Source organism: Artemia franciscana, chromosome 7, assembly GCF_032884065.1.
Source record: "Artemia franciscana chromosome 7, ASM3288406v1, whole genome shotgun sequence".
Lineage (NCBI taxonomy): Eukaryota > Metazoa > Arthropoda > Branchiopoda > Anostraca > Artemiidae > Artemia > Artemia franciscana.
The window spans coordinates 38,338,542-38,364,324 of record NC_088869.1 but is presented as its reverse complement, the minus strand read 5'-3'; the positions used below and the strand labels follow the sequence as shown (position 1 = coordinate 38,364,324).

At 36.4% G+C, this 25,783-nt stretch overlaps 1 protein-coding gene across 1 annotated transcript; it reads right to left on the bottom strand.

Moving 5' to 3' along the window:
* Nucleotides 1–11,488: 11,488 nt before the first annotated feature.
* On the bottom strand, nucleotides 11,489–25,546 carry LOC136029248 (uncharacterized). Its single transcript, XM_065707479.1, has 3 exons — nucleotides 25,458–25,546; nucleotides 21,904–22,111; nucleotides 11,489–12,362 (listed from the first exon to the last, which is right to left on the bottom strand). Exons 1-3 carry the CDS (start codon nucleotides 25,473–25,475, stop codon nucleotides 11,587–11,589), a joined length of 1,002 nt encoding a protein of 333 aa, XP_065563551.1. The 5' UTR covers nucleotides 25,476–25,546; the 3' UTR covers nucleotides 11,489–11,586.
* Nucleotides 25,547–25,783: the final 237 nt, after the last annotated feature.

The window sequence follows — 25,783 nt, the reverse complement described above, 5'->3', positions numbered from 1 at the left end:
GGCAGCTATTGGTAGTATAACCAAGTAAACAGTTTTGGTAGAGGGGCCCTTCTTTGTCAACAGTAAAAATAACAGTTTTGGGTTTTGTTTTGAAAGATGCGTTTCCTTGACCCTGTAATTCCCCATTATTGAGTCACAGAAAATTGGAATTTGGCCGAAAAAATTATTATAATTTGGTAATATGATAATTATAAACTTTTAGTAATATGAATTATTAAATAATATGATAAAATTTCATAATCATTTGGTGCATTCACAATTTGTTTTTACAGATTATTACAATTTGTCTTGTCGAACGAAATGAACATATCGAAAGATTAGCAGCTTTTAATTCAGTCATTTTTTTGGGATCCATTTATTTCTCGCAAAGTTACTAATTATCACACTTTTGGAAAAGGCATATCTTTTAACCTTGTATCAGCTTAAGTCATAACGTTATCACAAATCACACCGTTGCTTAGATGAATGACAAACATTTGAAAATATGTATATTTTCATTAAATGAAAAGTTAGACTTAAGAACCATCAACAAGGAATTGAGAGAGCAGAACCCTCACTCATAATTTATAATAATAGTAGTAGTAACAATAACACTCTCCCTCATAATTATCGTAATTTTGGCTCGTCTTGAATTTTAACATCACTCCATGCTTTCGCGTGATGCCTGTTCTTTATTACTTAGTTTGGGATAAGGAGTATAAATATTCACTCTTAGCATATTTTTAATTCATAGTTTGAAAGTATCTTCAGAAACCAATGACCTACTTCTGTCTACTATTTCCCCAATATACTGCCAATTTTATGTTTTTTGGCAAATACATGACGTAAATAGGAAGTATTCTATAACCAGTTCTTTCATAATTTGAGCCTTGGAAATTTCTGGTTTTTTCAGCAAAAACGTGTTCCACTAGCATTTGGAGTATTATTATCATTAGTAGGACAGAAAGTTAAATACTTATAGAAAACAAAAATCTGATCTGGCGAGTTAGAAGGAATAATGAATACGTACTACTACCAAGGATGCAACTTAAACCGACAGTGGGCATCGTGAGCTCCCTCCCCCCTTCATGCTAAATTTTCTTGTATTTAGGCACTCTTATTCAAATTGTCAAATAAAATATCTTGTTTTTTCTGTTATTCCCCCCTCCACCTTGGAAAAATCCTGCCTCTGTGCTTGACTAAGACGAATATTTTGGCCCTAATTCGTGTTGTTTCTCAAGCCCTGTAAAAGAAGAGGATAGTAGAAAAGCTTCCAAACAAATAAAGGTACTCAACTCAATTTTCTCTCCCTTTACCTCTCCCTTATGCTCTCTCTCTTTCTTTCTCTCTCTCCCTCTCCCCCCCTCTCTCTCTTCCCTTTCCTCAAAAAGCGCGTCTTCTTTATAACTACAAATTACTTTTACTATGGGCAGGAATGTAAAAAATTTCCTCAAGAGTCGTTATAAGCATAGAGTAACTGCTCAACTAATACTGATAATACAAATAAGTACATACATATTTCCTCGTTGAGATGCTACTAGACTCATCGTAAAAAAATAATAATCCAAAAGTTGTACATTAGTACTCTGCACGTCTCAAACAATTATCAAAAAATAAATCAAATACTATTTTAAAAGTTATCATGGTCAAAAAGGCAATTGCAACCGGAAAAGGACGAACCAGAGCTCACAGGAACAAAAAATTAAAAAAAAAAACACGTTTAAAAAGGGAGTAAATGAAAAAATTTTCAATTTCTAGCTAATTCAGAAATGGTAACTATTATCTAATTAGTGTTAATAGTTGAAATGTTGTTTTGAAAACAGATTTAAGGGAATTTTGAAAACAGTCTGACACCCAAGGGTGCATCCAGGATTTTTTTGGAGGGGGCACAAACCCTGTATCACCTTTGATGTGTCTTTGCTGAAAAACTGAAAAAAATGGCTTTAGATTGAACAAAAAATACACCATTGGAAACAACATGGCCGAAAAAACTACAAAGGAAACTTACAGCCCCCTGGCTTGAACAACACGGGAAATTACTGTTTTTGCATGGGTAGTACTGGTAACACTACTTTCTTAAGAAATAAATCATGACCGATATAAAAAATTTCACGACTATCGGGCCAAAATACTCATTATAGTTAGGCACATTATTCATTAAACAAGTTCCCAATCCCTGGGATCTGGAGTCTCTTTACCCGCTCTTTACGCTAAAGTTTGACTCTTTGTCTCAATTCTACTTTATAAAACAGTATATAGCTTTAGCGTAAAGAGCGGGACGTAGAGGAGGGAACAGCCCCTGTTATACACGTAGTAATCTCTGTTCGTTTTAGGTTTTAATGTCGCTCCTTACTTTCAGTTGAAAAACTTGTTTTTTTTTTATTCAATTTCTGAACGTTTTTGAATCAATGCATGTTTGATTTTGGCTCTCCGCAAATGAATAATTAAAAGGAAATTGGCGTATTAATTTTATTTTTTTTTGCTAAATGGCTTTCTCTTAGTTTTGATCAGACGATTTTGAGAAAAAGGGTGGGGGAGGAGGCCTAGTTGATCTCCAATTTTTCGGTTACTTAAAAAGGCAACTAGAATTTTAAATTTTAACGAAGGTTTTTATTAGTAAAAATATACATAACTTACAAATTAACTTACGTAACGAACTTCTATATTCGTATATTTTTATTATGTATATGAGGGGGTATTCCCCATCGTTAATACCTCGCTCTTTACACTAAAGCTTTAATTTTCTCCCAAGTCTTTAAGATTGACCCCTGAATCACAAAGGCTGTAGAATAAATAGTTGAAATTCCTAAAAATACTTTAACGTAAAGAGCAAGGCATTTAGGAAAAGATGAACCCCTCATATGCGTAATAATCTCTGTTTGTTTAAGTTTTAATACTGGTCCTTACTTTCAGTGGATAAAAGCTTTTTCATATTTATTTTTTTATTGTTTTTTTTTAAATAATGTGTTCCTTCATGGAATTTCTCTTCTCCCACGACAAATTCCTCCAAGGAAAGATCCTCCTACGTAGCCCCCTCCCCTCAACCTTCCCTCCCCAACCACAAAATCCCCCTGAAACGGTCTGTACACTTCCAAATAACCATTGCTTTATGTAAACGCTGGCCAAAGTTTGTAACTTGCAGCCCCTCCCCCAGGGACTTTGAGGTAGTAAGTCAGCCCCAAAGACATAGTTATTATGTTTTTCGACTATGCTGAACAAAATGACTATCTCAAAATTTTGATCCGTTGACTTTGGGAGAAAAATGACCGTGGGAGGAGACCTAGCTGCCCTCCAATTTTTTTGGTCACTTAAAAGGGCACTAGAAATTCAAATTTCTGTTAGAATGAGCCCTCCCGTGACATTCTAGTACAACTTGATCGATAAGATCAACCCTGGGGAAAAAGTTCTAGTGCCTAGTTCTAGTTCTAAAAGTTCTAGTGCCCTTTTTTAAGGGACTAAAAAAATTGTAGGGCACCTAGGCCCCCTCCCATTTTGTTCAAAACAGTCAAAAACATAATAACTATGTCTTTGGGGCTGACTTACTCCCCCAGAGTCCCCAGAGGAGGGGCTGCAAGTTACAAACTTTGACCAGCGTTTCCATATAGTAATAATTATTTGGAAGTTTACAGACCTTTTCAAGATGATATTTTGGTTGGGGGGATTGAGGGGAGGGGGCCACGTGGGAGGATCTTCCCTTGGAGGAATTTTTCATGGGAGAAGAGAAATTCTATGAAGGGGGCGCAGAATCTTCTAGCATTATTAAAAAAAATGAAAAAATAAATATGAAAAGTTTTTTCAACTGAAAGTAAGGACCAGCATTAAAATTTAAAACGAACAGAGATTATTGCGTATATGGGGGGTACATCTCTTCCTAAATACCTCGCTCTTAACGCCAAAGTATTTTTAGTAATTATAACTATTTATTCTACAGCCTTTGTGATTCAGGGGTCAATCTTAAAGAATCAGGACAAAATTAAGGCTTTAGTGTAAAGAGCGAGGTATTAGCGAGGGAGCAAACCCCCTCATATACATAAGAAAAATATATGAATATAGAAGTTCGTTACGTAAGTTGATTTGTAAGCTATGTATATTTTTTACTAATAAAAACGTTCGTTAAAAATTAAAAATTCTAGTTACCCTTTTAAGCAACTGAAAAATTGGAGGGCAACTTGGCCTCCCCCCCCTTTTTTTCAAAATTGTCTGATCAAAACTAAGAGAAAGCCATTTACCAAAAACAATTGATACGCAAATTTCGTTTTAATTATTCATTTACGGGGAGCCAAAATAAAAACATGCATTAATGCAAAAACGTACAGAAATTAAATTAAAAAAAAACAATTTTTTTAAAAACTGAAAGTAAGGAGTGACATTAAAACTTAAAACGAACAGAAATTACTCCGTGAATGAAAGGGGCTGTTCCTCCCTCAACGTCCCGCTATTTACGCTTTCATACACGGAGTAATCACGGCTGCGTGTTTATTTGTTGTTTTTTTCCCAGGGGTGATCGTATCGACCCAGTGGTCCTAGGATGTCGCGAGAGGGCTCATTGTAATGGAAATGAAAAGTTCTAGTGCCCTTTTTATGTGACCAAAAAAATTGGAGGGCACCTAAGCCCCCTCCCACGCTCATTTTTTCCCAAAGACAACGGATCAAAATTTTGAGATAGCCATTTTCTTCAACATAGTCGAAAAACACAATAAGATGTCTTTGGGGACGACTTACTCCCCCATAATTCCCGGGGGAGGGGCTGAAAGTTACAAACTTTGACCAGGGTTTACATTCAGTAATGGTTATTGGGAAACGTACAGACATTTTCAGGTTTTCTTTTTGGTTGAGAGGGGGGGGTTGAAGGAGGGAGCTATGTTGAAGGATCTTTACTTGGAGGAATTTGTCATGGGGGAAAATAAATTCCACGAAAGGGGCGCGGGATATTCTAGCATTATTAAAAAAAAAACACTGGAGAAATAATAATGAAAAAGTTTTTCAACTGAAAGTAAGGAGCAGGATTAAAAGTTGAAACGAACTGAAATTATTACGCATATAAGGGTTTCATCTCCTCCTAAATACATTGCTCTTTCCGCTAAAGTACTTTTAGTAATTTCAACTATTTATTCCACGGCCTTTGTGATTCTGGGGTCATGCTTAAGGAACCGGGACAAAATTTAAGCTTTAGTGTAAAGAGCGAGGAATTGACGAGGGGGCAAACCCCTTCATATATGTAATAAAAATAAACAAATATAGAAGTTCGTTACGTAAGTTAATTTGTAATTTACGTATATTTATTACTAACCAAAACGTTCGTAAAAAAACAACTAAAAAGTTCTAGCTGAATTTATAAGTTGCCAAAAATTGAAGGGCAACTATGCCTGCTCCCCCACCCCTTTTTTATAGAAATCATTGGAACAAAAATATGAGAAAGCCATTTAGACAAAAAAAAATATGCAAATTTCTTTTTTAGGTATTCATGTGTGGTGAGCCAAAATCAAAAGATGCATTAATTTAAAAATGTTCAGAAATTAAATACAAAAAAACAAGTTTTTTTAGCTGCAAGTAAGGAGTGACATTAAAACTTGAAACAAAAAAAATTATTCCGTATATGAAAGGGGTTGTCCCCTCCTCAACGCTTCGCTCTTTACGCTAAAGTTTTTTTTATTGTTTAAAAAGTAGAGTTGTGAGAAATAGTCAAACTTTAGCGTAAAGAGCGGGACGTTTTATATACGGAATAATTTCTGTTCGTTTTAAGTTTTAATGTCGCTCCTTACTTGCAGCTAAAAAACTTGGTTTTTTTATATTTATTTTTCTATAAAATCCATAGTACGGGTCGCTACTTGTATGTTAGGGAAAGTTTTTCAACAATTTTTAATCCTGACACAAACAGTATCTTTTAATTTAATGTTATTGCTTCTGAAGTTGACCTGAAAAATCAAGCTTAACTGATATTGCTTGTATGCTCTTTTGAAAACCTGTATGCATATAGTTTTTTCGTTTAACTAAAACTCCTCCTAAGCATTCCCTAAGAGTTTCACCTAAATAACCCTTACCGTCATTAGTTACAGTAACTGTAGGGTTAGTATGCGCTTAATGCATTCTGACTAGCTCAAAATCCCCCACAATTTACCCTTAAAGTTCAAACTTTATGATATAAGTTATTCTTAAGACATTGCTTTGTCACCTTTTTGAAAGTCCACATGCTCAAAGTTTGTTTTAATTTAGTTCAACACCCTTCTAAATATTCCTTGATAGCTTCACCTTAATACTCTTAGGTTGTGCAGTAGAAATAGGTTAAGCAGCATTAGTAGCAGTATGCCCATAGCACCTTTGGTTTCTCCAACACCCCCTTCAACACACAGATACACTGGAAATTTCAGCTTAATACTATCAACCGCTCCTGAAGCATTTCTATTGCATCTGCTTGACAACCAGTGTCGGCATAGTGGGTTTCGATTTAGTTCGACACAGTTTCTATATATCCCAAATGTTTCTCCTTAATATCTGTAGTTTTAATAGCAGTAGTAGTAGCAGTAGCAGTAGAATTAATCGTAGTAACTTAAGCCTTAGTGGCAGTAGCAATACTAGAAGTAGCAATAATAGCGAAAGTAGTAGCATGAGGAGAATCAGTAGCATTAGGGATGCGACTATTTTCTTTTGTTTAGTTCAAAATCCCTCACAACTAGCCCTATTAGTTTCAACTTCACTCGCAAAACTGTTCCTAAGATATTGTTACACCCTTTTGACAACCAGTGTACAGACCCGGGTATTGTGATTCAGTTCACCTTACCTCTTCAAAATCCCATGAAAAGTTCATCTTCATACCCTTAGGCATAGTTGTAATAATAGTCACAGTAGTAGCATTGATATTAGTAGTAATAGTATTGAATAGCTGTAGTAGCCTATTACTAGCAGCAGTAGTATTAATATTTTGCCTTTTGGTCAGTAGAACATTCCTCTCAGCTAGTCCTGAAAGTTTCAACTTAATACAATTAGCCAGTACCCTGACATTGCTGATATCTCCGTTCGATAACCTGAATGTTCATATATTTCTTGAAATATATTCTTAAAATTTCGATCGGATATGTTTTGGGGAATGGAAGCCTTGGGGAGGGGGCTGATTGCCCTCCATTAATTTCTTCTCCTAAAAAGGGCACTAAAACTTCCAACTTCCATTCAAATGAGCTTCATCTAATCCAAAGATTATGCGACCACCCGTTCTATAAAAGCCTTGTATGCCCCGAGGCATAAGTTAAAACCCTTGCCCAGGGACTATGGGATTGTGTCCACCCTAAAAACATTGCTATATGATTTTTGGACTAGTGGTAACAAAATGCTATATCACAATTTCAATTGAATGCTTTTCGGGAAAAGAGGATGTCAGGGAAGGAGGGGGACTAGCTGCTCTTCATCATGTTTGACTCTTAAAGGGGAAGTGGAACTATACATTTCCAATGAAATGAACCTCTTATAAAGTTCACACGACCACCCCTTCCATAGAAACCTTATGTACTCCTGGGGCATAACTTACAGCCCTTACCCCCAGACTCTGGGGTATTTTATCAACCCCAAATGCCTTATCATGATCTTTGGACTATTTTGAACAAACAGCTATCTCAAAATTTCTGTCGGATGCATTTGTGAAAAATACGATATTGGGGGGGGCAGTTGCCCTCCGATAACTTTGACTTATTAAAAAGGCCCTAGAACTTCTACTTTTCAATCAAATAAGCCTATTCCAGAGTTTTCACAACCAGTCTTTCCATAATAGCCTTATGTGCCCTCGGGGCATAACTTACAAGCCTTGCACTGAGGGGTGTGGGGGGTTGTCATCCTCAAAGACATAATTTTCAGACCTTTCAACTACGCTGAACGAAATGGCTATTTCAAAGTTTTGATTAGATGTGTTTTGGGAATTGATGGAGTCTTTTCCGAAGTTGCTACAATTATAAATGCCCATCTACAAATTTCTATCATATGTGTTTTGAAAAAATATGAGTGGGGGGGGGGGTATCCATTCCAATCTGAATCTTAAAAAAAAACAATAGAACTTCTGATTACCAGTCCAATGAACCCCCTCCGAGGTTTATACGATCACCCTTTCTATATAAACCTTTATAAACCATTCTCTGTAATTCGACGGGACAATTCTAATTAGCAATGACCTAGGAATCAAACAAATTGTCCATAAAGCAATTGAAATATAAAGAAACTTGAGTAATAATACATCCTTAAATAGAGACTTGGGTAAGTACATGCTCAACCCTATGTCCGCAAATTAATTATGGCAATTAATTTAATACACAGTTAGGTAAAATTATCAGCCTCTCAAGATAAATCCGCTCCCAAAAAAAATATGAGATTAACAGCACGAAAAGCAAATATTGCAATAAGTAATTGTTGGAATTTTAATCAATTTAGGTTGATTGAATGAGTAGATCTTTTTTTGTCAGTCTTGGCTTACCTTACATCCCTTGCCCTGAGGGCTGTGGAGGGGATGGGTCGTCAACCTTAAAGACATAATTTCTTAACTCCGTTGAACCTAATGGCTATTTCTAAATTTAGATTGGATATGTTTGGGGAAATGGTGGGCATGGGAAGGCTTGGGGGGGGGGTAAATTGCCCTCTAATCACTTTTGACTATTCAAAAGGGTACTAGCCGTTTTAATTTCTAATCGAATGAGTCCTTTCTTAAGTATTTTCGACAACTCTGTCGATACAAAGTGCCCTGGTCACTTTTTTTGGTCACAAACCAAAAAAAAAAAAAAAATAACAAATAATAGCAGCGCTATTGCACTGCCTTAGATAAGATGAAAGCTTGAATTTTTCTTTATGTGCCAATTTCAGCTATAGGCATAGTCATTAAGTTAATCGCGTGCTCTGAAAAGATAGGCATAGTGATATAAGAGTAATAAGCAGGTGTTGTTCCCACAGTTGGTAGCAGTGCTGGTCGTATTCAAGCGGTATGGTGCAGTGTAGGGATGTCCCCTACACTCCTTTGAACATTTTCTCAGGTACCAGAAGTACGTCCTTGAGGACGTTTCTCCGTTTACAGAGTAGAAAAAAATCAGAGCAAATGAAGGAAGGTAAAAAGGGGGCGGGGTGGGAACAAGTAAAAGATAGGATATCTAGAAAGAAGTATTGTTTTTTGAGAGGTTGAATTGCTCCAAAGGTGTCATTTCTGTTAATGTGGGTAAACTCATCTAAATTTTAGCTGGTAATCTCGTGGTAGGGTTAAGAATGACTTTTTGAACAGCCACACAGAGGGTAAGGAACTATTTTTCGGACAAATTTTCTTTATAATTTTGGAAGAAAGTACATGACAGAGGCAAATAAAATGTACTGGGAGTTTCAGGACTATAATACGAGGGGTGCTTTTTAAGTAAGTTCCGTTTGAACATAAGCACACAACGACAGATTATTTCAAAAAAGTAAATTTATTTTCCGAAGGTTTTTAATTTGGTCTTTTTTTTTATTTAGTTGAAAAGTATTTTGAAACACTTGTCACACCTCTCAACTAATTTAAAGTAAACTTCATAAAAACTTGCCCCCTGCTCCGATAACCAAGAACCCAGTGCTGTTTTCACGTCGTCGTCATCATCGTAACGGTTGCCACTGAGGTAGGAACCGATTGAACCGGAGGCGAAACGTGGGTTTCTTATATCACGCCCAAATCGAGGCAACAAAACATGGCATGGAAATACACCCGCTCTTATGTAAAGTTGAAGGCTACACAGAATCTGTCCCAGCACAAAATCATGGTGTCGGTGTTTTGGAATAGACACGGTGTTTTGTTGGTCAACTTCATTCTACGATGAACCACTATCAATGCTAAACCATACTGTCAAACCCTCAGAAAGCTCCGCAGTGACCAAAAAAAAAAAAAAAAAAAAAACTTCGTATGGTAGCAAAGAGAATTATCCTTCTTAATGACAATGCATGCCCTCACGCTGCTCAGAACCGTAATTTGTTGGACAGTTTTGGCTGGGAAGGCTTAGACCATCCATCCAATAGTCCTAATCTTGAGTCAGGCCATTACCATCCGTTTCTCCATCTCAAGCAACACCTCAGTTGCAATCGTTACAATGATGACGACGTAAAAACGGCAGTGAATTTTTGTGTCATCGCAGCAGGCAGAAACTTTTTATGAAGAGGTTACTTTCAAATTAATTGATAGGCATGAAAAGTGTTCGAACAAACTAGGTAACTATGCCTTTAAATAGAATAAAGTATGTACTTCCTGAAAATATATTCATTTTTTTTAAATAATCTATCGTTGTGTATTTGTCTTCAAAGAGACCTTACTTTAAAAAACTCCCCTCGTATTTGGGTTCATTCCTAATAGTTCCAATTACATAGCTCGACTACCTTGTTAAAAAAATAGAAAAAGCTGGTGTGTAAAGCAATTGTTTACCACTGGGTACTTTGCACTTGTTTAATATATTTTCCCCTAGGGATAAAAAAAACAACTTAGGAAATGGTACAAATGACTACCGCAACAAATATCTAAGGTTTTATTCCACTAGATCAAGTAAATTTTTTCTAAGAAAATAGCGAAAATTTGTCTGGAAAGTGGTTGTTACAATAGTATATTATAATATTACCAGCTCGAACATTTAATAAACTTACCAACATTAACAGAAATAGCACCTCGGGGGGCATTTTGGCCTATCAAGTAATCATTTCCTTCTAGATATTCCATCTTCTACTTGTATTTCCTTATACCTGCCTATTCAGGGCACTCCATATTAATGACTGAGTCTATAGCCAATATTAGCAAATCTACAAAAAGCTACCCTTTTATTCTATCTCAAAGGGGTTTCCCACTGGGAAATTTAAAGAACTGATAGAAAAAAACAAAAAAAAATTGTGCTTACTTATCCCACAAAATAAAATTCTCAGAGATTCACGGTTCGAATTTGAGACTTGCCAGTTTGCAGTCAAAAAAAGTGAGACTGGTATAAAAGACACCCTGAGACTGCTGGACCACGTTCACCACCCTGGGCTTCGTTATTCCCTGTAATTTCTGCTCGTCTTAGGCTTCATTTATGCAATCCATCTTTTTTTCAAAACATATTGTCATCTTAGGTCCGTTTTACCGAGTGTGCAGGTTAATTAATTTGCAAGCCAATCAGAAGCACAAGAACTAAGCCACGTTTGGTTGTCATCAGTCTTATCTGTTTTAATCAGTTTAAATTTTGGTGGCCAATTGTTTGTGTGAGGTTGGATTTTTTTTTAAACTACACCAATGACTAGGATGTTGAATGGGTGTCAGACTACTCTTATAAACTTCAACTCTTGAATTTTAACTAAGAAACTAGAATTTTAAATTAAGATTGCAAGCCACATCTCTCAAGTTTATGTGACCATATGTTCTATGTGATGTGGCGAAAGAAAACGGGACACAAATCCCTCTTTACTAAGTTAACACTATTGCGTTGACAATGATAACTGGCCAAACTATCCAAGGTTCTATTTATACTGCCATAATGTAGCGGAGTTAAAGACTAAAGCGTAAATCTTCTTTGAAATAAATACGGTTTTAATATAAAAATATCGCGTGTAATAAATAAAATATACAGACTTATCAGCAATTTTTGAAAACAAATTGATCCTTCTCTAGTAAGATTGCACTGACGAATATTGATCCACCGTTGGAGCATCATAAGTCTGTTTCTGGGGTTCAGGAGCGTACTGAGAATAGCTGCCTTGTGGAACTGAATAGGGGTCAGCTGCCGGAGAGTATGGTGGTGGTGATTCATAGCCTATAGCGGAATATTGTTCCTGGGCCTCTGGCTGGTAATATGGCTGTTGAGCTTGTGCAGAATAAGATGTATCACCATAACTACTCTGAGAAGAAGACATTGGGGATGGGAATGCTTGAGCTGTCATTGGTGACGATGGCAGAAGATTGAAAGGGATAGAAGATCCTTGAGAAGAAATAGGAAACATAAGAGCGGATGGAGATTGAACACCAGCGGATGTAGATTGAACACCATTTTTCTTTTTGTGTTTATCCATGAATTTAAAAGGAGCTGCTGCCATTTCACTGAAGGAAGGCATGTGAAATCCTTGCTTCTTCCCTTGTAATTCATTTGTCTCAGGTAGAGTTACCAATGTAACTGGCATTTGAGGTGCTATAATTGCAGGATCACTGTATCCACTTGTGTATTCAGAATTTTCATAGCCTCCTGATGTAGGTACACCATAAGTAGACGGTGCAATAGGATTGTAGGACTGTTGAGGATAATCATATGAGGCTGGTGCTGCACTATACGAGGGTGAACCATAACTTGAACTATAATCATTATAGCCTTGAGAGTATGGTTGGGGTGCAATAGGGATTGCCGCCATTGAAAGTTGATCTCCTCCATTATGCTTCTTCCCCTTTAACCCTATAATTAAAATCTGGATATTAGAACCAACGTTGCAACTTGTATACACGTGTTTAGGTATATAGCTTAAAAGGCTTAGATAGTCAGTATTGTTGCTGGATTCTTTTTTCATTAAGTACAACACATATATTTCTAGCCTTTAATGTCCCTGAATAAAGCTAATGCACAATCACAAAGACAAATCATATCCATTGTAGATCATAATTTTCTGACTTCCCTCCTTATGAGAGTATATACGCCACCACTTTTTATCTGAACTTCCAAAACATATTCGATCTTGTCTTTTTTTAGATTGGTGTCACTATCACGATTTTAGAATGTATTTGATGTATGGTTTCTAATATATTGTTAAACAATTTGCCATTTCCGAGTATTAACCAGATTTACCTCCCTCCCAAATATGAATAACCTTTCAAAAGTTCCTAACTACGTTCCTGAAAGAGATTTATCAGTTTTGTATGCTTATTTCAAAACGTATTAAGCAATAATAATTTTTAAGGATCATTGGAAAAGGTAAGAACCGTAGTTAAACTATTACAAATACAATCTGTTCGAATTTGCACTAAATACAAATTTCATGGAGTCAGAAGCTATTAAGAATTTGTTTTATATGTTAGAAAAAGGAGAAAGACATCATGAAACTACACAGGGTGGGGGGAATTTTGCCATTCAGCAGCATTGGCTTCCCTTATGTTCAATTTTAGCTCATTCGTCTCTTATGCGACCCTTGGAGTTGTTTTCCCAATTTAATCCAATCAGATATGCAGGGTGGGGGACATCTTTGTGATGAAGGAGGGGGCTGGAACACTCTCCTATTCCTGGTGGTAAGGGGAGTTTGATTCCTGGAAAAATGTAGTGATCATATCCTTAGAAACTGAATAGCACTGGTATGTACCCACTTCGATTATAATCGTATTTATAGTAATATAATTATCATAATTGAATAATGATCAATTTTGAGAGAGAGAGAGAGAGAGAGAGAGAGAGAGAAATTTATTAATATTAAATAGAAGACAATACAAAATACAATTCAAAATCGAATTACAATACACATAATTCCCCTCGAAAGGCTCCATGGCCAGGGATACAAGGGGGATAAGAAAAAAAAATATTATACAAGCAATCAATTCAAAATCGGCAATCACATATAGCAGTTTACAGGCAATATATTTATGGGGGATACAATATAAGCAACAACTAAAAGGAGAAAAAAAAAGAAAGAAAAAAAAAACAAAAAAACATACAGAACATACCTGAGGCCTGGGAGCAAAGTGCAGAGAGGAAAACCACACACCACTAACAACACACTCCTCAGAAGAAAAAAAAATAATCTATTTGATTATTTATTAAATGATCCTTAAGAATCCTTCTAAAAGTCCCAAACGAGTGGTATTTCTGCACTGAAGAAGGTATTGAATTCCAGACCTGTTGACAAGCAATGTGGGGATTGAAATCTGATCGAACGGTAGGAGTAGGCGGAATGTGGATATTATTTGAAGAACAAAGGCTATATGGAGCTGAATCAGAAATAAACATAGGAGTTTTCCGAAGAGATTTTGGAAGATTGCCGTGAAGTTCATCAAAGACAAAAGAAGAACAAGAAATAATGTAAATAGACCGTAGACTTAAGAGCTGTGTTGGTGAAGAACGGTTGGTGTCCATAACCAGACGCCGCGCTTTATTATACATGACGGAAAGTGACCGCAGCATAGACGGAGAAGTAGACATCCATACAATGGGGCAATAAGAAACATATGACTGGACAAGACAGAAAAAAAACAAGCTTCAGAATAGATCCAGGAAATGTGTATCTAAGTATTCAAATGATACCCAAACTCCGTGAGACCTTAACCCTAATCATGGCTACATGGTTTCTGAATGAAAGGTTCTCATCAAGCAGGATACCAAGAAACCGGACCACCCGATTCTCTGGTCTACACAAGGAGCCTTGTGACACCTGAAGGTGTGTAAGCTGAGGGAAAGCTACACCAATTCGAGAAGAAATAAGAAAATGTGATTTACCAACATTCAAGATCAAGTAATTGGGATTAAATCATGACATAACTCTCAAATAATGCCACAAGGTTAGACTTGATATCACATTCCGTCTTCCCAAGGGTCCCAAGAGTGGTATCATCAGCAAAAGCAACAAGAAAATCTTCATTAGAAGAAGTATTGGAACCCGACTGAGCATCAGACTGACACAGCTTGCAACATGCCAGAGGCCTGGTGTTTTTTACAGCTGAAATCAGATCATTAACATAAATCAAAAATAAAATGGGACCAAGAACGGATCCCTGCGGGACGCCATAATATACTTCAGAAGGGCTCCGGAAAAGTGGATCAATTGAAATAAGCCTACCAGAAAGATATGAATCAAACCAAGAATAAGCATTTGATCTTATACCATTATGTGATAGTTTCCAAAGATGAATCCGATGAGTCAAGGAATCAAAAGCTTTACGAACATCCAGAAATAAAGCTGCCGGGATATGACCAGAATCTATTGCCGAATGAATGAAATTCGATAAAGCTGCGCAAGCATGCTCCGTAGAGTGACTCACTCGGAATCCAAACTGGAAATCATGCAAAAAATCCTTTGCATCCAGAAAACTAAGAAGCCTGGATAGCATAGCCTTCTCAAAAATTTTGCTGAAAACAGATAGGAGAGAAATTGGCCTATAATTAGCAGGATCACTCCGAGAACCCCCTTTATAGAGAACTATAGCCTTAGCTCGCTTGAGAGATTCAGGGAAAATACCTTTCTCGAAAGACAGATTGACGAGCTTAGTCAGTGGTGACAGAATAGCAGGCAGAATGGCACGGATAACCCTTGTAGGAATTTTGTCTGGTCCTGAAGAGGATGATCCTTTAAGAGTATTCACGATACGAGCTACCTCGAATTCAGAAACAGAATTCAAGACAATCGATTTCAAACATGAGGGTCCAAGAAAGGCTCTGAAATCGCAACGAAAAGTTGCAGAGCTTGCAGAGGAAGCAGTTACCTTTCCTATATTAGCGAAATAAGAGGTAAGCTCTAGCTGAACATCTACATCTCCTTGGACGGTTTTACCATCGATTTTCAGCATTGATGGAACTGAAGGCAGAGGGAGAGTAGGTCTAAGAACTGAATTAATTAAATACCATGTCTTCCTTACATCCTTCTCACATTCAGAAAATTTCCTATGATAATACTGAGACTTTGCCTTCCAACACAGATAATAATAATTTCCAACACAGACACAAAAATAATTTTTCCTTTTCCAGCTTTTATGGAGACCTGGAGTCATCCATGGATTCATTGGTGCTATCCTTTTCGAAGTATGGGGCGCTGGACCCCGATTGCAAATTTCCAGGATTCCTTCTTTAACTAAATCATAAAAAGAATCAAAAGAGTGGTTAAAATCTAAATCAGAAACCAAACTACCCCATGGTACATCAGCCAGACGAGGATTAAGTAGACTTAGCTCAGTATCATTATAACGGAAAAATGGAGATTAGATGATGATGCTATACGCTGCGCTTGATCAGCACTCTTATATCGGGAAATAGCGGGAAAATGATCAGAAATATCACTAACCAGCACCAAATTATCTAAAACATCTAGTGACGAAAAAATATTATCGATAAAAGACGCTTGTGTTTCTGTAACTCGGGTTGGTATACAAACTGAAGGTAGAGTTCCCGAAGAGAGCATCATTGACAAAAACTCAATAGTTGAAGCAGAATTTTGATCCAGCAGGTTGAGGTTAAAATCACCCGTAAGGATTAGTTCACAGGGATGTTTTTGGACTGAGTCCAAAACTTCTTCCAGAATTTTCAAAAACGAAGGAATAGATCCACTGGGGGACCTATAAACCAAACCGACAACTAAATACTTACGCATTGATTTAATCTCAATAAATAGGGATTCAAAGATTCCTTCCTCATTTCTGCTCAAATCATTTCGGACATTATATGCAAGACGATCAGCAATATAAAGCATAAGGCCACCTCTCGCCATTTGTTTCCTATTCAGCCTCTCCATCCTATATCCTGGAATATCTAGAAGGACATCCTTTTTTTAATCCAGGAAAGTTTCACATAATCCTATAACATCAGGAGTTCCATCACTAACGATCCGTTTTAGCTCATCAAAAGACGAGCAGAGTCCCTGAATGTTCAGATGAAACACAGAGAAAATATCATCTCGTTTAGAGGAGGCAGAACCATTTAATTGCGAAATATACTTACTTTTAAAAACCGAATTAGAATCATTATTCATCTGATTTCTATTTCCAATTGAATTATTAATAATATTTTCAATATCTAAAGGATTATTTTGTAAATCAAGCAAACGATCCCCCAATGAGTTGATACCAGCCTGGCCACTACTCATGATGGATGGCAGTTCCGCCCAACGACCAAGCCCGCCAGACCACAGGTATAAGAAAAAAATATAAGGAAAGAAGGGTAAAAAATAATATAATCAAGGTATGGATAAAAAATGATAATAAAATCAAGGTAAGAATAAATAAGAAAAAACAGGGAAAGAGAAGAAAAAAGAAACAAGGAAAAACCTCTCCCCTGCCTCTCCCATTGAAAAGTAAAAGCACTAAAACTCAGAGTAAATGGGTTTGTTCTAATACTATACTGTTGGTGCAAAAAAAAAACAAATAGAAATACAATAAAAAAGACACAATATTTGTTGTAGCAGAAGATACCATTATATAAGTCACTATTACTATTTTTAATCTACATAGTTATGTATAACTAACTACAGTAAACCAAAAACGGTTTCAAATGTCTTAGAATTTTGAATTAATTTTGACTTTTCGATTTTTGAATTAAAATCGAATCGTGTTGTGGCCATTAAGTCATGGCTAATTAAACAGTTCGTGGTAACGAACTATAGTAAGGAGCGACCCGGCTCAATTTTAAACGAAACTGTAAAAAACAGAATTTTGATACCAATAGATATATCAAAAGAATTGGATTTTTGTGCTGATTTCGAATATATAAGTTTTATCAAATTTAGTTTTACTCATCAAAAGTTAAGAGCCTGAGAAAATTAGCCTTGTTTTGAAAAATAGGAGAAAACACCCCCTAAAAGTCATACGATCTTAACGAAAATCACACCATCGTATTCAGCTCATCAGAGAACCCTACTGTAAAAGTTTCAAGCTCTTATCTATAAAAATGTAGAACTTATTATTTTTTGCCAGAAGACCGATAACGGGTGCGTGTTTATTTGTTTTTTTTCCCAGGGGTGATCCTATCGAACAAGTGGTTTTAGAATGTCGCGAGAGGGTCCATTCTAACGGAAATGAAAATTTCTAGTGCCCTTTTTAAGTGACCAACAAAATTGGAAGGCACCTAGGCCCCCTCCCAAGCTCATTTTTTTCCCAAAGTCAGGGGATCAAAATTTTGAGATAGCCATTTTGTTCAGCATAGTCGAAAAACATAATAACTATGTCTTTGGGGCTGACTTACTCCCCCACATTCTCCAGGGGAGGGGCTGCAAGTTACTAACTTTGACTAGCGTTTACATACAGTAATGTTATTTGGAAATATACAGACCTTTTCAGTTTGGTTGGGGGGGGGGGGTTGAAGGGAGGGTACTACGTGGTAGGATCATCCCTTGGTGTAATTTGTCATGGGAGAAGAGAAATTCCATGAAGGAGGTGCAGGACTTTCTAGCATTATTAAAAAAAAACAATGAAAAAATAAATATGAAACAGTTTTTTCAACTGAAAGTAAGGACCAGCATTAAAACTTAAGACGAACAGAGATTATTATGTATATGGGGGGTCCATCTTCCTAAATAGCTTGCTCTTTACACTAAAGTATTTTTAGTAATTTCAACTATTTATTCTACAGCCTTTGTGATTCAGGGGTCAATCTTAAAGAATTGGGACAGAATTAAAGCTTTAGTGTAAAGAGTGAGGTATTAACGAGTTGGCAAACCCCCTCATATACATAATAAAAATATACGAATATAGAAGTTCGTTACGTAAGTTAATTTGTAAGTTATGTATATTTTTTTACTAATAAAAACGTTCGTTAAAAATTAAAAATTATAGTTGCCTTTTTAAGTAACCGAAAAATTGGAGGGCAACTAGGCCTAGGAGGGCAAAAAAATTAATACGCAAATTTCGTTTTAATTATTCATTTGCGGAGAGCCAAAATAAAACATGCATTAATTCAAAAACATTCAGAAATTAAATAAAAAACTGTTTTTTTTTAACTGAAAATAAGGAGCGACATTAAAACTTAAAACGAACAGAAATTACTCCGTGTATGAAAGGGGCTGTTCCTCCCTCAGCGTCCCACTCTTTATGCTAAAGTTATTTACTGTTTAATAAAGTAGAATTGAGAGAAAGAGCAAAACTTTAGCGTAAAGAGCGGCGGGGTGTTGAGGGAGGAACAACCCCTTTCATGCACGGAGTAATTTCTGTTCGTTTTAAGTTTTAATGTCGCTCCTTACTTTCAGTTAAAAAAAACTGTGTTTTTTTATTTAATTGTAGAAACAGCCAAGATAAATAGTCCAATTGGGTGAGAGGCAATTCTGGCATTAACCCCCTATTAGGATTGTATAAAAAGGATGTTAGTTCATTTGATATCTCTGCAAATCATTAAGGAAAACCTTATCGAACAAAATATGGGTTTATCAAAAAAGAAAGGGAGAATCCGAAACTTGTCAAAAAAAAGAATATAAAAAGAGAAGTGCTGTTCAGTGATCAAAAACCTGTCTTTACCTGCACAATACTCGGCCCACTTCACCTGAGAATTCCTAATGAAGGCAAAACTTATCGGCTTCAATGAAGTATTTGAGCTTAGGCAATATTTGTGTTTTTATGGCACTTGGTATCTACCAAGTGATGTATAGTGATCGAAAATTATGTCGCTCGGTCGGTCTGAATGTCTGTCGGTCTGTCTGTCTGCCCCTGTTTTGTTACTTTAGGCACGTCCAGGTAAGGTAGAACGATGAAATTTGGCAGGCGTATTAGAAACCAGACCAGGTTAAATTAAAAATTGTCTTCTCCGATTTGACCATCTTGGGAGGGGGGGGGGTTAAATAGGAAAAACTAGAAAAAATGAGGTATTTTTCACTTACGAACGGGTGATCGGATCTTAATGAAATTTGATGTTTGGAAGGATATTGTATCTCATAGCTCTTATTTAAATCCCGAATCGATCTGGTGACATTGGGGCAGGGGGGGAGGACCTAAAATCTTGGAACACTTACAGTGGAGGGATAAGGATGAAACTTAGTGGGAAAAATAATCACAAGTCCTAGATACGTGATTGATATAAACGGATCGGACCCGTTCTCTTTGGGAGAGTTGGGGGGGGAGGGTTAATTCTGAAAACTTAGAAAAATGAGGCATTTTAAACTTACGAAAGTGATCGGATCTTAATGAAATCTGATGTTTGAAAAGATATGGTGTCTCAGAGCTCTTATTCTAAATCCAGACGGGATCCAGTGACATTGGGGGGAGTTGTAGGGGGGACCTAAACATTGGAAAACGCTTAGAGTGGAGGGATTGGGATGAAACTTGGTGGGAAAACTAAGCAAAAGTCCCCAATACCTGATTTTGACATAACCGGAACGGATCCGCTCTCTTTGGGGGAGTTGGTAGGGGGGAGGGTTGATTCTAAAAAATTAGAAAAAATGAGGTATTTTTAACTTATAAAGAAGTGATCGTATCTTAATGAGATTTCATATTTAGAAGGACCTTGTAACTCAGATTTCTTATTTTTAAAAATGACCAAATCCTGTCTCATTGGGGGGGGGGGCAGAAATCTTGGAAAACGCTTCAAGCGGAGAGATCAGGATGAAACTTGATGGGAAAAATATGCACAAGTCCAAAGATACATGACTGACATAACCAGACCGGATCCACTCTCTTTGGTGGAGTTAAGGGGGGGGGGGGAATAATTCTGGAAAATTTGAAAAAATGAGGTATTTGTAACTTACGAACGGGTGATCAGGTTTTAATGAAATTTGATATTTAGAAGGATCTTGTGAATGGGTGATCGGATCTTAATGAAACTTGATAGATAGAAGAGTCTTATGTCTCAGATGCTCCACTTCAATTCGAGTCGGATCCGGGGACATAGAGGGTTGGAGGGGGGAAACCAGAAATCTTGGAAGACGCTTCGATTGGAGAGATCGAGATGAACCTTGATGGGAAGAATAAACACAAGTTATAGATGCGTGGTTGACATAATTGGAACAGATCCATTCTCTTTGGGGGATCTGGGGGTTATCAATTTGGAAAAATTAGAAAAATTGAGGCATTTTTAACTTAAGAACGGGTGACCGGATCTTAATAAAATTTGATCTTTAGAAGGAACTCATGTCTCAGAGCTCTTGTTTCAAATCCCGACCATATCTGTTCACATTGGAGGGAGTTGGAGGGGAAACCGGAAATTTAGAAAACGCTTATAAAATTGTAGATACGTGATTGACGTAACCGGACTGGATCCGCTCTCTTTGGGGGAGCTAGGGGGTGGGGTTCAGTGCTTTTGCGAGTTTGGTGCTTCTGGACGTGCTAGGACGATGAAAATTGGTAGGTGTGTCAGGAAGCTGCACAAATTGACTTGATAAAAGTGTTTTCCCTGATTCGACCTTCTGGGGGGCTGAAGGGAGAGTAAGAATTAGAAAAATTGAGGTATTTTTAACTTACAAATTGAGGTATTTTTAACTTACGAGTGGGTGATCGGATCTTAATGAATTTTGAAATTTAGAAGGACTTCGTGACTCAGAGCTCTTATTTTAAATCCCGACCGGCATTAAGCCTCTGATTTTCCTTTTAAAGCAATCTATTGATTCTTAGAATTTAGGTAGAGCTCATACCGTATGAGCTCTTGGCTCTTCCGACCTCGTCACAAGTGCCATATGAGCTCTTAGCTCTTGTTCTTTTTAAACACCCGCTTAAGTCACTGACCAAAAACCAGATGACTTCCCTGATTTTAGGGGGTATTTAAATCGTCCTGATACTAACCCTGGGAGATGAGGTTGATGGACGGTATCCGGAAAAGGCTAACACTACCATGTATGAACAAGTCTTTTTACCACTTGTTATTCAGTAAGTAATGAAACAAAACTTTTTAATTGTCAGCTATTATAAAATGAATAAAGCGATTTGAATATATAGCAATTAGTTCCATCTAATTTGTTTTTCTTTGTTAAGGGTTTAAGCATTACACTACTCGATTGACTTTAATTTCGCTACATCTATTATTAGATTCAAGGAAAAGGCCAATAATTCTTCAAAATAAAAAAATTTATTTCGAACATGGTTTACTAAGAATTTGTCTTACAGGTTAAGTCGATCAACTCCATGCTAAAATAGACTTGGGATACATTATTCCCAATTAAACCATTACCCCTTAAACAACTCTCCTTGTTTGAGGATTTATATAATTTTTTTTTTTTATCAAGATCAAGAATTTATCACGTTTAATAGCTTTCATTGCTGTCTTTTTTATAGAGCTTATTAATTTGGAGAACTGAGCACTGACAGACCCGTATGATAAATTTAATACTGCATACCTGCTAATCCAGCCAGTCCGGCGAGCCCTGCTAGTCCAGCTAAGGATTTCTTCTTTGCAATTCCTTTTTGTACAATAGTAGCTCCTTTTTTGAGTGCAAGTCCTGCTGGTGCAAGAAGCTTAAGCCCTGATGGTATCTGAATGGGAATAGGGATTCTTATTGGGATAGTTGCATGACTGCATTGAAGAAGCACAGCTATCACACAATACTGAAAAAAAAAGTATCGGTTCTAGTACTTCTTGCGTTCTATTAGAGAAACAAAGGGTATAGCAGTAAAGTGAAGAGGTCTACACAGGACAAACTTTTGTGTTAATAATATTCAGTTTCTGTTAAATGTTTATAAACACTACTTTCTTTAACAACACTATTGACTAATTTTACCTCATATTCTTCTACTTATCTCGGATGTATATTTTTGAAAAAGCTAATTTTTGCCAAAGCCAATTTTTGCAAATAATATTCATATCAAACAAATATAACTAAAAAAATTTCTTTATATAATAGATGTATGAAGAAGAAAACAGTATATCTTCTTTTTGATTTTTTTTTTCTGGTATTTATCTTGTCGTTTTAATTGAATTGGCATTCGAACGGTTTACTTATAACATATAGTATTCTAAAGCTGTTACTCTTAATAACGCAACACGTAGTTGACTGAGCTGCATAAGCTCCTCATTCATCCAACTGTATTTAAATATTGACTTTTGCCTCTTCATTTGAACCTCTTGCTTTCTTAATATTAAATAAAAAAAAAACAAGTTTTTTTTAACTGAAAGTAAGGAGTGACATTAAAACTTAAAACGAACAGAAATTACTTCGTATATGAAAGTGGCTGTTCCCTTCTAAACACCCTGCTCTTTACGCTAAAGTTTGACTCTTTCTCTCTATTCTTCTTTTTAAAACAGTAAAAAACTTTAGTGTAAAGAGCGGGGCGTTGATGAGGAAGCAGCCCCTTTCATATACGAAGTAATTTCTGTTCGTTTTAAGTTTTAATGTCACTCCTTACTTTCAGTTAAAAAACTTGTTTTTTTTTTATTTAATTTCTGAACGTTTTTGAATCAATGCATGTTTTGATTTCTGCTCTCCGCAGAGGAATAATTAAAACGATATTTGCATTTTTTTTTTTCTTTGGCTAAATGGCTTTCTCATAATTTTGATCGAATGATTTTGAGAAAAAAAGTGCGGGGGAGGAAGCCTAGTTGCCCTCCGATTTTCAGTTAATTAAAAAGGCAACTAGAACTTAATTTTTTACGAATCTTTTTATTAGTAAAAGATATACGTAACTTATAAATTAGCTTACGTAAAGAACTTTTGTATTCTCATGTTTTTATTACATATATGAGGGGATTCACCCCCTCGTCAGTACCTCGCTCTTTACACTAACGCTTAAATTTTGTCCCAATTCATTAAGAATGATCCCTGAATCACAAAAGCCGCAGAATAAATAGTTGAAATTACTAAAAATACGTTAGCGTAAAGAGTGAGGTATTAGGAGGTGAGCCCCTCATATGGGTAATAATTTCTGTTAGTTTTAAGTTTTAATGCTGGTTTTTACTTCCAGCTGAAAAAAAACTTTTTCATATTTATTTTTTCATTGTTTTTTTTTTAAAGTAATGCTTAAGTAATGCTTTTTTAATCCTGCACTCCCTTCATAGAAATTTTCTTCCCCCATGACAAATTCCTCGATGGAAAGTTCCCCCAGCATAGCCCCCTCTTCTCAACCCCTGCCTCCAACCAAAAAATCCTCCTGAAAACACCTGTACACTTCCCAATAACCATTACTATGTGTAAGCACTAGTCAAAAGTTTGTAACTTGTAGCCCCTCCCACAGGGACTGTGGGGGGTAAGTTGTCCCCAAAGACATAGTTATAAAGTTTTTCGACTACACTGAATAAAATGGCTATCTCAGAATTTTGATCCGTTGACTTTGGGAAAATACGTGGGAGGGGGCCTAGGTGCCCTCCAATTTTTTGGTCACTTAAAAAGGGCACTAGAACTTTTCATTTCCGTTAGAATGAGCCCTCTCGCAACATTCTAGGACAAATGGGTCGATACGATCACCCCTGGAAAAAAAAAAAAAAAAAAAAAAAAAAAAAAAAAAAAAAAAAAAAAAAAAAAACGCATCCGTGATCTTCCTTCTGGCAAAAAATACAAAATTCCACATTTTTGTAGATAGGAGCTTGAAACTTCTTCAGAAGGGTTATTTGATACGCTGAATCTGATGGTGTGATTTTCGTTAAAATTCTATGACTTTTAGGGGATGTTTCCCCTTATTTTCTAAAATAACGCAAATTTTCTCAGGCTCGTAACTTTTGATAGGTAAGATTAACTGATATATTTAAAATCAGCATTAAAATGCGATTCTTTTGATGTAGCTATTGGTATAAAAATTCCATTTTTTAGAGTTTTGGTTACTATTGAGCCGGGTCGCTCCTTACTACAGTTCGTTACCACGAACTGTTTGATCTTCGAACCTCATTTGAGGATGCCCTGCTTTTTGTTTGCCCACATGTGGATAACCTAAAAGCACAATTACTGGCAGCTTTTGTTTCTTTTTTTATTCAACTTCTGATCGTTTTTCAAATAATGCCGGGAAATCCCCCCACACCAAATAGTAAGTAATCCCCACTAAAAATTCCTCCTTGGAAAATTTCTCCCGGGTAAAATCTCCCTGACAATTCTGCTGAAAATTACCCTAGAAATTTTTTTTTCTGCGGACAACTGCAAATTCTAGGCAGAAAATCTACGTAGAAAATTGAAAAAAAACACTTTTTTGATCTAATATTTTTGGAAGGAAAGGAGGTAGGAGGGGGAGGATTTACCCTGCAATATTTTAGGACTCAAAAAGAGCACTAGAACTTAAAACTTCCCTTCGAATAAGTCCTCTCCCAGTCTTCTAGAATCAATATTTTCATCCAATCAACCCTGGGGAAATAAAAACAAATAAGCACACAACCATGATCCTTCTTCAGGCAAAAGTACAAAATTCCATATTTTTTCAAGATGGGAGCTTGGAACCTCTACAGGAGCGTTCTCTAATACGCTGAATAAAAAAGAATAATAATGCCTATAAAAAAGAAAAGAAAAAAAAGTTAATATGAAGCCTATTAGCTCTTTTGTCCTTTTTTTTTTTTTTTTTTTTTTTGCATTATTCGCCCATCCTCGAATTCAATGCTTTTGTTATTTTTGGGCAGGAGAAGGTGGAAGAAATTAAAAATGAAAGGAACAGGTAAAGCATATGAGAATAAATACAATTTTAGAAAAAAAAGGATCAAATCTAGGAATTTTGGGAAAGGTGAACATGAGTTCGAGTCCACAATCCAAATTCTGCTCGTCGGTCGTTTGAGGGCGTGAGAGATTCAGAATTGCAGATTCACACCCAGCTCCCAGTCCCTACGAAAATTCTTGTGAGAATCCACAGACTCAACCTCGCAAGCGGCCTCTTGAATTTGAATTTTTTTATTCCCCCCACAGTAGAGGTAGTATATAGGATACTTCTACTAGAATTCCCCCAAAGCCATGCCAAAATATATCTCGATAGAAATAGAACTCACCAATCCCTGGGTTTTCATCCTAGCCTTGTACTTTCTGTGGATCTTAGGTTTAACTCTATCAAATCCTCAGAAGCCTTTGTTGATTGAGAAAAACAACCCTTGCATCTTATACCCTTCGAGGTCTCATAACAACCCCGTAATACGGTACATCCACATACCGAATTAAGAAATAAAGGGGTCTATCATTCTTATTCGCAAATTAAAGAACAGATTCTCAAATTCTAGTATTTTTGAAGACTTGCTGAGAATAATGTAAATATTTTATAAGAAATTAAGGAAAATTGTTCTTTGCCATGTACTGAATTTTCTATTTCCACAGCCCAAAC